We start from the raw sequence: 13,201 nt of genomic DNA, 5'->3' as shown, positions 1-13,201 counted from the left end.
TTAAGCATTCAGTGCATGAAAATAAAAAACACAGTTTATCAACTTTCACTCTCCATGTTGTAACAACAAGGGTGAGGCTGAGATTTGTAAGCTGGGTTAATTGGAATTTACATTACAGATCTCTCTGACAGCTTTAGAAATCATCACTAGCTTAAGCTGTCCATCTTCTTTGGTGACCTGAAAAATATCTCATGTTACTTTATAGTAGTTTTTTTTGTTTGTTTGTTTTGTTTTGTTTTTTAACAAGTATTATCAGAATAGTTAATGATTTAACTGTGGAACACAAGTTTGTCTGTGTGTCGGGTGTGTTTGTAACGCATGTGATATATGGCCATAAGTGCATGCATAGTCTTTTCTCGGATACCATCCTTGCAGAAGGAAAATGAGAAAAAAGATATTAGATGTGAACAAATGCTCCAAGTAACATTGCTCTGGCTGACTGTACTGTCCATTTTATTTTACAAGGTGAGCTCATGGGTTACCTGGCTGATCCTGACTGCAGGTTCTATGGAGGAGAAACGAGAAGTCTTCTCATATTTAGTACATGTGGCAAAATGCTGCTGGAATATGGGCAACTACAATGCTGTAATGGAGTTTTTGGCAGGGCTAAGGTACTGGCAACTCTCTTTTTAAACGGCTTTTCAGTGATAGATTACACTGCGACTTCTGTTAAGCAGATGTCTCTGGAGAACAATGGACTAAACAGAAATCTGTTGGTAAATTACATCATCTCACCCTGTGACTTTCTAATAATCCCTTTTTTAAAAAAATTAAACATGCTAAAAGGCATTTTTTTTCAAAATGCTTGGGAGACACCATCAGTTTTTCTGGTAAATGTTAAATATGATATGTTAAAAAACATACCTTTTTAAACAGAATTTTTTTAAATGTGGAAGGAAGATGGGAAAAAAGTTATGGTTTGCCAACACTGACTAAAGTGAATGTAACTTGGGGTTGGAGTTTCCAGAGCACAAGTCAAAGATAATCATGATAACGTTCTAATAGAGTCTGTCTTAAATTGTAAAACGAAACAACAACAACAAAAAATAATAAAATAAAATAAAAAACCTACCAAAATACCACCCCCAAAACAGCTAAAAGTTATGTGTGTTTTTTTTTTTAAACTCTCCAAGTTTATTTACACTGACTGATGCAGGGGTCTTGTGCTGCAATGTTCCTATAGCCAGACCTGCCGTGTCTCCAGGAGAAAGACAGAGTATGGGGTTAAAGACGTGTTGGTAGCCTTCCTGCAGAGCTGTGGGCTTGTATGGGGCCAGGTGGGTGGAAAGGCGCTGCCTTTGCTGGGGTGTGCAGTTTACTGGGCAGCAAATTAGACTGAAGAGGGAAGAGTTAAGATCAGATTTCCCCATCTCTTAGCTCTGACCCTCCTTGTATTTCATGTTTGTGTAACAAAGCTTTAATGTGTGTGTATTGTCGGTCTTTGTGGTTTAGTAAGGATTCTATTGAGCTATTTATTTACATTCTTGGTATATAAAACACATTTGAAACACTCATAGACACAAGGAGTCTTTTTCAGCAGAATGCATCCACAGTCTCCTAGCCATGTAAGTTGTGAGGGAAAATGCAAAACAAACTAAGGGCTTAATTTTATCTGTAATGCATCTGCACAGCAAAAGGGAAACCAAAGAGCAAGGCTGGTGCACGATTTGCAGTGTTTCCAGGATTAGGACAGAAAGCAGGGTTAAGGACTTTGAGCTGGTAGTGTTTCTACAAACCTTTTGGTAAGTCTGGGGCCAGGGATGGCCATGCCTTCACACAGACATGCAGCTCAGAAGGGGGGAGACCTCCAGCAGTGTTAGAGGTCCTTCCCAGGGAGCACCAGGAGCCATTTCTGTTTGAAATCAAAGATTCATCTGCGGCACTGCATTGGTGCCTGAGAGATGGAAAATGATCTTGACTTATTTATTTCCATGGCAGAGTTTGAATGAAACGGGAAGAAGTCAATGTAAAATATTTTAAATATACATATTTACTTTTGTTCACTTTATTGATTATTTATTCATAATACAGCTAAAGGAATTTGTAATAAACCATCTGGTTTGTCTTTATGCCATTTCTTTCATTTTTTCTTATTTTTTCCTAGGCCCTTTTAACTTTAAGGTAATGACAAAATGGAAACGTTAGAGAGCCTGCTTGTCTTTCTCTTGTGTATGTGGGCTTTTATTAAAATCCCAGGTGTTACAGCACTCTTACGTAGATCAGACTGCTTGCTTCTCCTTGTTAGTTTTGGTGTTTGATAATTCAAAGGGTAGAAGTGGCCTACTAACCAGAATTTTCATAAAAATAATTAGCTGAATGTGATTCATTTCTGAGTAATGATAATAATTTCCATTATTATATGTATGCTGCAAGTGTTGAACTTCAGTGTACTTTTTTTTTTTAATAACAGTTATGATCTCTTTTTGCAATAGATCCAGAAAAGTTTTAAAAATGTGGCAATTTATGGACCAGTCTGATATTGAAACTATGCGAAGTCTGAAAGATGCTATGGCACAACATGAGTCATCATCAGAGTACAAGAAAGTGATCAACCGGGCACTCAATATTCCAGGCTGTAAAGTAGTTCCTTTCTGTGGTGTATTTTTAAAAGAGCTTTGTGAAATTTTGGATGGAGCATCAAGCCTCATCAGACTCTGTCCACGGTACAATTCCCAGGAAGAAACATTAGAGGTAAGTAGGACTGATACTCTAAGAGGTTATGTTCATAGCCATCCAGTGCATTATTTGATATTATTTATTAGTTTATATGAGATCATCATCTAATTAGAGTTTCCTAAACCACTGTTGGATATAGCTCAGTTATATGGACCTCTATTTAATTCTCATAGTAACTGTAGCAATATAAATTTGGTTATTTATAAATAGTTTGATATAGGTGTACTGAGAAATTACTATCTGTACCAAAGGACAATGTTTATACTTAGGTAAAATAAGTATGTAAATACTTAAAGGTGCATCTATTTTCTGTTAAATGCCCTGACCTCTGCATAGCTTATTGGGAATTGGAAGGTTTTCAGTTCCTTAAAAACAGAGTTCAGAAGCTCAATGGATCGAGTTTTTCCTTTATGAAACAAAGCAATTCCTTTGAGTTTTTTCAATTTTTCTTTAAAAAAAAAAAAAAAAGTCCCTGTTACATCAAAAGATTAAAGCCTAGGCTTTTAAAAAGTCTACAGAGAGTTATTGAAACTTGTTACTTGATTTATGCAGTGATTTGGTCCGTTTGGGATTAGAATTAGGTACAAAATCCCATTAGAAGCTACTTGGAAATAAATATTAAATATTCTTAATTCTTGTAAAAAAAAAAATCCTCCAGTGAGAAGTAGATGACAATGTTCTAGTGTTTCTGTTGTTACAATACTAACATTTTAGACATCTTTAGTTTGTTTCAGATTACAGTGGACAAGATAATTTCTTGCAACGAGTAGGCCAAGATGGTTTAAATAATCCAGAAAAAGAATCAACAGCAAACAATATATTCCAAACTATTCGGAGCTGTAATCGCAGTTTGGAATCTGAAGAGGGTGAAGATAATTTTAGTGAAGGAAGTGATTCAAGAAAAAACTCTTTGAAGGACAGAAACCGGTACCAGTAGGTCTCATTTTCTATCTCAGTCTGTATATTTCACATTTTTCATGTTTAATTTCATTTTTATCAAGGCTCATTATAGAAACATAGGCGACTTTAACCTCTTCCCTTTTATTTATCGTCTTCCAAGTCAAAACCTTTTCCGCCTGGAATTATGCTAAGTATCTGCTACTCAAATGCTTGGGAACTCTCTGTATAGTTATATTTTCCCTCATGATGTAATTACTTCCTCTAGTGATAAGGGTAAATCCCTTTCATCTTACACATAGAGCTTTAAAAATCCACAGTTACGATTACAATTTTGATCTGTGGTGCCAGGAATAGCACCGGGACATATCTGTTATCAGAGCTCAGAACATTATATTCTGCACACTAGAGCAGCGTCATGTCCTTTCCAAAATAAGGGTTATTTATTATTGCTCATAGGACCACTTCTTTTAAGGTCGTGTTCATTTGAGACTTTAAAATTATGACCAGAAGATGTTTGTAAGTAATTCCACATTTTGAAATTTCATTTTGATTTAGTCCTGCTATTTTGCCTAGATGTTTACTTGATTGTGCCCCATTAAAGAGCTCAGTGTTCAAAAATCCCAGATTTTCACTTTGAAGACCCAGTATATTCTGTACTATTCACCAACAAGAAATATGCCAAATGCAAAGTTTATGATGTCACTTGACTGAGTGTTGCTTTAGTGAAATTGCAGCCCATATAGACATAGGTAGGTCAGCTTTAAACCAGATACCTGTTAAAATAACTTCAAACTGAGTATCAGAACCATACTGTTCAGAGGTGAAGCAATGTAAAATATCCGTATGTTCAGAAATATCCAACCTATTTCAGCTACTTACACAAAAATCTAATAAGTGACTGCCTGAGAAGGAACTACCCTCTTCCTGTTTTAAATGCATTTATTTCATTAACATGCAATTGTAAACCTCATTTCAAATAAATAATAATTATTTCCTGAAAGAATGGTTTCTAATAGAATTATTAACATCTGGCTTTGGTTCCTTCTGGACAGTGGCACAGTAGATTATGCCAAGAAAGACAGTTCCACTTTGTCCATTTATGATGTCTCTTGACCTACTGCAGTTTAAACACTTTCTTCCAGAAATTATTTTTTTTAATTAATATACTTTGAAATCTGCTTTTAACTCTCAGTTCAAATAAAGAATGAGCTAGGGAAATCAACCTTTCACTTGGATACACAAAGCAGAATTTAAATATAAAATAAAAATATGGGGAAAATAAAGTTATCTTTGTTACATGTTTATGAAATCAGTTCTTGGTAAATTAGTTATTTATGCTTCATGTTTAAACATAAGCTAGTAAGTTCCACTCTAACTAAAGTAGGAATTAATGTTTAAAAAAAAAAAAAAGTTAATATGACATAGAAATTAAAGTTTCAAATTGAAATAAACAGAACTGCAGCTTCCTGATTCAAGTCATTGGCTATACAGTTTATTAGTGCCTGTAGTTCTGGTGCAGTAAGTGCTGATTTCAACATCATAATGACTTGTAGAAAAATTATCTGTGAAAGTGTTAATTTACTTCAATTCCTTATTTTCTTGCCATCTCTTTCATGGGCATTGAGAGCTGGGTGAGACAGAAACAAATTCCTGTAGAGAGGCAGAAGAGCTTTGTGCTCTTGTCCCTGTTGTATGGAGGCTGTAATATTTGATTCATTTTTAATGCTATGAACAACTAAAAGCCTTTCTTTTGAGACCTAAGCTATATTTCCTATAAAGTATTATATAATCAAAATTTTATAAAAATTATTTATTACCTAATAATTGTATTATCGTGGCTATAAAAGCTGAAAAATACACCTTATAATATAACTCTCTTTTTTTTTTTTAATTACAAGGAAAATTTTCAAGTAGTTTGCTTTTTGCTGATTCAGATTAATATTGTGGAACATGAACCCAGCAAAATTGATTAGTTTGATTTGAAAAAAATGAAAGGCATCTTAAAAAAAAAAAAAAAAAAAAAAAAAGTGGGTACTGGGAATAGCTGTTATTTTCCCAGCTGTGTTTGCAAATAAACTCAACGTCGCTCTATAGTCAGAGACTTGTCTAATCACCCTGAGTTACCTTATACGCCCAGTAAATATCAAATTTTAATTTCTGTTAGAAATCTTACTTGACAATTCTCAAAGAAATAAAGGCAAATAGGAAAAAAATCAAGTTTGAAATACAATTTTTATAGAAATGTTAATCAAATGTCCTAGTAAGATGCTCTAAACTTTGTCACATCTCTTTGTTGGCCTGAACCCATCTTCCTTTTTAAGCTTTCTTAATTATAGTAAGTATCTTTTACAATAATAGTGAAAAAAATCAAGTTTTTTCCTTTTCATATCCCATGCAATTTCCCCCTCTAAAACAGCAATCTGTTTTAATGATTCCTTTATCCTTTCTTCTCATTTCCTTGCATCTTAGTGCAGCACGTGTAAAGAAAGCTTCTGATTCAAACCAAGTTCTGTAAGTTTGTTCTCAGTAATTCATAGCTATGTTGCTTTTGCTAGCTAATGTCAGAGGTTTTTTTTCTGCATACGATTGCATGCATGCGCTTGGTTTACCTAATTGTGCATTTTAATCTGCAGCATGCCAGTGCTATCAAATGTGAAATACGGCAGGAACGAAGCTCTGCCATTTTGGCCTCCTATATATAAAATTTCTCTGGCCATGCACATTTAGTCTCAGAATACATTTTCTGGGATTTTTGCAGAGACTTTTTTTGACTATTTTGAGGGCATGGGGTAGTGAGACACTTCAGTTGTTAGTTTCGTTTGAAAATTTGAATTTTGCATAACCCAGGCAAATAATGTATATAGCATGGTAAGACTCAGCAAATTTAACACCAGTTTATACCTGCTCAAGTATACGATATGACCTTTATATTTTAGGAAGATTTCTTAAGGAAGTACAGCTACAGTTAAGGCTGATACAGTTTTTATATTCTTGTTTGTCAGTCTCCTCAACATCACCAAAAATCCCTCAGCCTATTGGCTGAGAAATCATTGATATCTGGAATAAGGGAAAATTCAAGTGAATTAGTGCTCTGGGGAGAGAAAAGTTTGAGGAAGACCTAATGGTTATGTGTGGTGTTTCACTCAGTGAGATGGTGTATGTGGCTTGGAACAAGTCATAATGTGAACTGCCTTTTACTCAGCTGGTAGGACATGGGCAGGAGCTGAGAGTACTGTGGCAATATGAAGGGTATTGAGGGTATTAGGACAGGATGCCTTGAAGAATATGCAAAGCAAGCTGGTTTGGGTATCTTCAGGAAAATGCACTTCATTAGTTCTGCTGTACGTGGAGAAGTTTACTCTTTTCGTGTTCAGTTTAAAGCAGTATCATTCATTCATACATGCTAGAAGCTTCTGTAGGGAAGAATTTATATTTAAACTACTTCATTTATTAGTGCAGATATTGTTGTTCTGTATCCAGTATTTCTTGTCATAAAATATTTCAAAAAAATAATAAATGTTTCATGTTAAATTTTATTTACATAAAATTTAAATTTTCTGATGGGAAGTATCTGATAACATTTGTGCTGCATTCTTTTGAGGAAGGCATATATTTTAATCCCTGTTTCACAAGTGTTAATAAGAGAAAGGTCTGCACATTAAATCTGCATATTAAAGGGATTAAAAATCTTGTCTTCCTTCCACTAGATCTTGTTACCAGCTTCCACATACAATACTTATTGATATTTCCACTGAAGTGATCTTGTGCTATTGATTTAGAAAGTGGAATCACTTGACTTTAAGATCCAAACTGAAGTTATTTATTATTAATGTAATCTTTGGAAAATTCTAAGAAAACATATTTATATTTTTACAGGAGTTATAAGGAGTAGCAACATCTTTTAATTCAAAAATTCAGTAACATAAGTTGTACTATTGTAAAATCTACAGATGTTCCTGTAAGTCCATGTATTCTTTTCAATTTAAACTGCAAGAGAAAAAGTATTAATCAGTCATAGCATACATCTGCACATTAATTATGTGCTTCACTAGGTAGGAAGTGGGTTTACGAAACTAAATATAAGTCCCTCATCTTTGTTCACATACAGATTTATAATTGGAGATCTTTCAGATTCTGAAAGTGATATATTTGAGCAGTTGAAGGAGTGGGACACAACCTCAACAGAAGAACAACAAAAGGCTTTCTGCCATGGCATAGAACTCATTCCCTGGTACGTGTTATCTATCAGAGCTGATGTCCACCAGTTCATGCTGCAAGGGGTGACTGTCATTCATTATGACCAGGAGACGCATCTTTCAGCACGTTGCTTTCTTCAGCTTCAGCCTGACAATAGTACTTTGACTTGGACAAAACCCACAACAGTTTGCCCTGCAAATGCTAAGGCGAAACTGAGTGTACTGGGTAATACTGCTGAGCTTGGTAAATACCAGTTTCTTGGCAATACTGGACTAAATGGACTTGTGGAAGGTTTTCTGGATTTGTTTTCAGCCAAGGCTGTGTACATGGGACACTCTGGCATTGATATGCACACTGTGTGTGTTCAGAATAAACTTTGTAATATGTCCCTTGAAGAAAATGGTATAACACTACTTTATGGACTTCAGACTACTGATAATAAATTGCTGCACTTTGTTGCTCCAAAATATACTGCCAGAATGCTATATGATGGATTGCTGGAATTGACTAAAGCTGTAAGAAAAATGAGAAGATTCCCTGATCAAAGACTACAGTGGCTACGGAAACAGTATGTCAGCCTTTACCAGGTAAAAGATGGTGTGATTTTATATAAAACAAGTTCAAAGATACCAACAACGTAATGTCATGCAATTAGTTTCTATTATAAGTAAACTAATACTAAACTTGAATGCCAAATCTCCAACTTTGTAACATGGCATGAGTGAACAAGATCTGGTTCTCCACATAATGTTTCATCAAATGGTGCATGTTTTTGATACGCTCAAGTTAAATCTTTATTATTGTCATTATTATTATGAAATTCTTTGTAAATTTGGAGCTTTGGAATAAGTGTTTTATTAAAGAGAAAGCAATGACTGTGCATGAAAAGGATGCTGAAATATTGAGTGCTGAGAGTTAAGGCCAAAAAAAAAAAAAAAAGGCAAACAAAATAACCCTATTGCATTCATGCAATAAGTAACAATTGCCTACTCTTGTTGTTTTGTCTTTCATTGGTTCCTTACAGATGTCTGTATTATTGCTTAAGAAAATGTGTCTGTTCTTTGGCAGTTATTCTTCTTGTTTTGTTAATGCTGAGAATTTTTGTAGGAGGATGGAAGGTTTGAAGGCCCAACCTTGGCTCAGGCTGTTGAACTTTTCGGAGGCAGACGATGGAGTGCAAGAAACACAAGCACAGGAACGCTTACCAAAAGCACTGAGAAACCTAGTGTTCAGAGAAACAACACTCTGGGAATAAATGCAGCTAAGAAAAAGAAGAAAGTACTTATGAGGGTAGAATATTTTGTTATTATTGTATTTTGTTGCTTATCTGGCTGATAGGTTTCCTTCCTACAGCTACTGTGTAGCTAGCTAGCTATATTGTGAACCAGGGCAAAGTTAGATGATAATTTTAAAACTGCTTATTGCAGCATGTGTTTTTTTTTGTTTGTTTGTTTGTTTGTTTTTGTTTTTTTGGCTTGTAGTTTTCCATTAGTTTGTGTTTCTTTTGTCATGCTTGAAGCATTCTCAGGAAACATTGGCACTGGGACTAGCAGATGGGGGACAGAATTGTATTAGGAACTTTAGCTGCTACCTTAGTATAAAGGTAAGATATTGTTAGTAACAAAAATAGTAACCTGCAAAGTAATGTTTGGAGGCTGTAGTTGGTTTCTTTGCTCCTTTTTGTTTTCATGTTGCTGAAAACATCACCTCAGTTCTTCTGCCTTACAATTGCATACAGTTTTATCTTACATGGCTGACAAGAACACTGGACTTTGGCAGTTTCCACTTTCTTTTCTGGACCCAATGACTTCCAGCAGTAGCCAGGAAACAGAGAAAAATGCAGGGTCTAGCAGCTCAACACTATCCACTTTTTCTAGTGTGCAGGTAGGGGAGATCCAGATGACAAGATTCATCCTTTTTAGGGCACCCGTGCACCAGTAGAATAGTGTAAAACCATTTGGACCAGTTTAGAGAGGCACAATCATTGTAGTCCTCTGTGAGATGTCAAACTGAGTTAGCACCTGATGTTCCTGCAGTCATTATGTATCCTTCATCATGATTAAGTTGTCTCTTTTCTACTTAGATGGTTTTACTGACAGCATAGTTATTGGCCTTAAAGAAGTAATTTCTTAAGGAATGGCTGATTCATCTCATGGTCTAATTGCAGATTGCACTGATAAATAATGAAAAAATAGTGTATTGAGGATGTTTATTATGGTGCTCACTTCATTTCTAGGGTGAAAGTGGAGAGGCCACTGATGATGAAATGGCCACTCGGAAGGCAAAAAGCTGTAAGGAATATCGTAATAGAAGTGGTTCGGATCCTCAAGATATTGATGAGCAAGAAGAATCAGGTAGACACATAACTTCAGTATCTAAGAGTCCCTCAGGGTTTTGCTTAAAATCTTTTTATACAGATATTTTTTACGGTGCTAAAGATATGTTTATGATAAGAAACTACTTATACAGTCAAAACTCCAAATGCTATAAAATTTTAAAGATTTTCTTTTTTTTTTTTTTCATGATTGCTCTTTCATTTAGTTTTAGTAACACTTCCTTTCTTGTCAGACTAAATGCATATATAAGCGTTATTCAGATCATATCTTTTTGACTGTCTTGGTACAAATCTAGAATCCCAGCATCCCTTTAGAGTTTTACTGAGCATTAATGAATTATGAACATCAATGAAAGCATTTTTGTTGGGCCTGAAGCTGTAACAGTGCTGCAAACTTTTGTTTTCTCCATAGATCAAAATATTATTATTAATGCTTCTCCATCTAACACCTTGTCGTCAAGAAGAACACACTCTCTGACAACATCTGGATCTCCTAATTTAGGAGCTGTCACATCCTCACCAGCCAGACCAGTCTCCTCTCCTGTAATGTCTTCAAGCAAGAGTCAGTCTAGGTAAGGACAAAATCAGTGCTTTGATTTTAAAAGAAAAAAGTTACTGTTATTTAATTATGATCAAATGTGTTTTTCTTGCCCAACTGACAAAATCTGACAAAAACAATGCCAGAAATGCAATTAGGCTTTTGACAGACATCTGAAACATGTTGTAGCATAACATAGGGCATTTAAGCTGAAATACCATGAATCGGAGGACAGCTTTGTAGACAGTCCCTGAGCAGCATGCTTCAGTTAATAAGTCTATTACAGAAGCACATTGGAATTCATCCCAAAACTCCACAAGTTTAATTCTTTCTCCAGATTGTCTCCAAAGCACAGTTATAGACATTTTCTATATAAACTCAACAGAAATGTAGATGTGTGAACTGAAGTGCTGAGGTTTCTCAGCACAAGTCATTTCTACGTGGGGGATTATTAGCTTTTGCTGACATTCCTGGTGATGATTGCAATACTTTCTCAGCCAATTGGAGGAACAGTTTTGAAATCTTTCTTCTCTTACAGGCCCCTCTCTTCTCCTTTAATATTCACCATTTTTCTTACGCTTACACAGTTCAAAAGGTCATGCTGTGGCTGTGCAATGACATAATGCAGTAATGTATTAATTCTATAAATAGTAATAATGGTAGTAGTACTAATAGTAATAATAATATAGCAAGAATAATGTATCAGGGTTGTGGATGGTACTTGATGACATACAAGAAGCCAGTCACAACGGAGACCTTCCAGTGCCTTTTAACAGAATGAAGGCTGTGGTGTGGGCATGAGTGTGAATCTTGGTGTTCCCTGGAAAGCAGTGGTAAACAATGAAAGAGATCAATGCTTCGGGCAGAACATTATTTTTGAAGAGACATGTCTTATGTACTGGTTTATATTGCCTATTTCATAGGATTTTTTACACTTAACATGGTTAGGTTTAGCAGTGGAAGTGAGTATTAGAGCCAACTGTGGGCGTCTGTGGCTGGGTGCTTCTCCTTTTACCTCTGCTTTCTGAGACTCTTATTATGTTCTTTGCTTTTTGTTCCTCGCTGTCATACACAACGATGGGATGAACATGCCAGACTAGGAGTTATCTCTTTAAGACATTTATGGTTATTTTGTTTGTGTGTTTATTTTCAAGGATCAGAGAAATTTCATATTAAACTGAAGAAGTACTGCATTAATACCTCTGGAGAATGTTTCTCTGTTTTGCAAATCTGCTTTTTGCTTTTTATGCCAAAAGAGTTGTTGTTCTCTAAATGAGATTAAAAGGCTCAACTGAGAACTCACATTCCCAGGGGAAAGGGCAGCTACTGTTTCTTTAAATCTTCTCAGTCCGTCCTGGGTTTCTCTACAGATTCCTGCACAGCTTAGCACTGTAGGCATCCCAGAGTTATGTCAGTTTTCCCTGGCAAAGTTGTTTGAAGATTCCACTGTGTTGCCTGGTAGAGCTCTCCCCAACTTCATAGGATCCATCATGCTAGAATTTGCAGAAGGTTACTCTGGATGCAGCTATATGGATGCTTTAATCTGTTCTGAGGAAATCTTCCTCAGAATTAAGACACTTGGAGCACTAGAGAAAGTCTGAGTCTTGGTATTTTCATCCCTTGATAAGCCCAAATTGTGCTTGCAAGGTTTCACGTGTATGGACATTTCACATGTACTAAATGAAATAACTATCTTTAGTTCCTCAATTGCTAGCATAATCATAACAATCAATTTATATTCTTAATTTTACCCAACCAATTTTGTCAGTAGTATCGTAAATTAAGATAAAATGAGCAATCCATTTACCAAAGTAAAAAAAAAAAAAAAAAAAAAAAGAGCTGAAATGACCTAGATTATGAAGTAATCTAGGAAATACATGATCCACTGGGACTGAATTGTAGATGTTTCTGTGGCTCTGTACAGATCAGATTCAACAGAGCTAATTAAATCAGGTTAGCGTCAGCTTTGCTGCACCTAGATGTAGACCCAAACCTGGAAGAGGCTTAATAGTTGGAGCCACTGTTGGCCTTCAGTGGTTGTGCAGCTGTAGGTGCCTGTATGGTCCCTCACAGAACCCATGAGTTAGCAGAGCAGGGAGAGGGTGCCACTGGGCTCTGCAAAAGCTTTTGCAGCACAGAAATATTAGCTAGCAACAAATGATTAAAGACGCAGTGTAGCAGCTAGGAAGATTTCTGGTTCTTTTTCTCTTTCCATATTATATATACATTAAAAAATAACTTTCCCTAAACAATTACTTATATCCATGTCTACACTATGTGAGAAGCTCTGAATAAATCAAATTTCTTAAAGTGAAAATATATATATATTAATTTAAAATAAGAAAGAGCCGGTTTTGTTGTACATTTTAAAGAATAGTACTTCTTGCAGGTAGAGAATGAAGAACTCTCTTTTTACTTATATAGCTCAGACCCTTGATATTCCTTACCTCCTTACAAACAACTTACACTGAAAATAAATCCTTATGCAATCCAGATGTACATATGATTTCCACACACAGGTAGCCTGCAGCTGTCTTCTGTCATTCCTTCCAAGT

The 13,201-nt window shown here is 35.5% G+C and overlaps 1 protein-coding gene across 4 annotated transcripts in view; it reads left to right on the top strand.

The window, feature by feature from the left end:
• Positions 1-13,201, top strand: part of PLCE1 (phospholipase C epsilon 1) — a 154,804-nt gene that overhangs the window by 111,283 nt on the left and 30,320 nt on the right. For 2 of the 4 annotated variants that reach the window (XM_040563383.1, XM_040563382.1), the window contains exons 5-12: positions 466-611; positions 2,433-2,691; positions 3,401-3,609; positions 6,046-6,087; positions 7,685-8,360; positions 8,881-9,063; positions 10,010-10,127; positions 10,521-10,680. In XM_040563383.1, coding sequence (XP_040419317.1) covers positions 466-611; positions 2,433-2,691; positions 3,401-3,609; positions 6,046-6,087; positions 7,685-8,360; positions 8,881-9,063; positions 10,010-10,127; positions 10,521-10,680 — 1,793 coding nt within the window. The remainder of the gene's footprint in view (positions 1-465; positions 612-2,432; positions 2,692-3,400; positions 3,610-6,045; positions 6,088-7,684; positions 8,361-8,880; positions 9,064-10,009; positions 10,128-10,520; positions 10,681-13,201) is intronic. The other 2 variants (XM_040563384.1, XM_040563385.1) reach the window with 1 other exon arrangement.

The sequence above is a fragment of the Cygnus olor genome, chromosome 7 (assembly GCF_009769625.2).
Source record: "Cygnus olor isolate bCygOlo1 chromosome 7, bCygOlo1.pri.v2, whole genome shotgun sequence".
In the NCBI taxonomy this organism is placed as follows: Eukaryota; Metazoa; Chordata; class Aves; order Anseriformes; family Anatidae; genus Cygnus; species Cygnus olor.
This window is presented reverse-complemented; position numbering and strand designations above follow the sequence as displayed.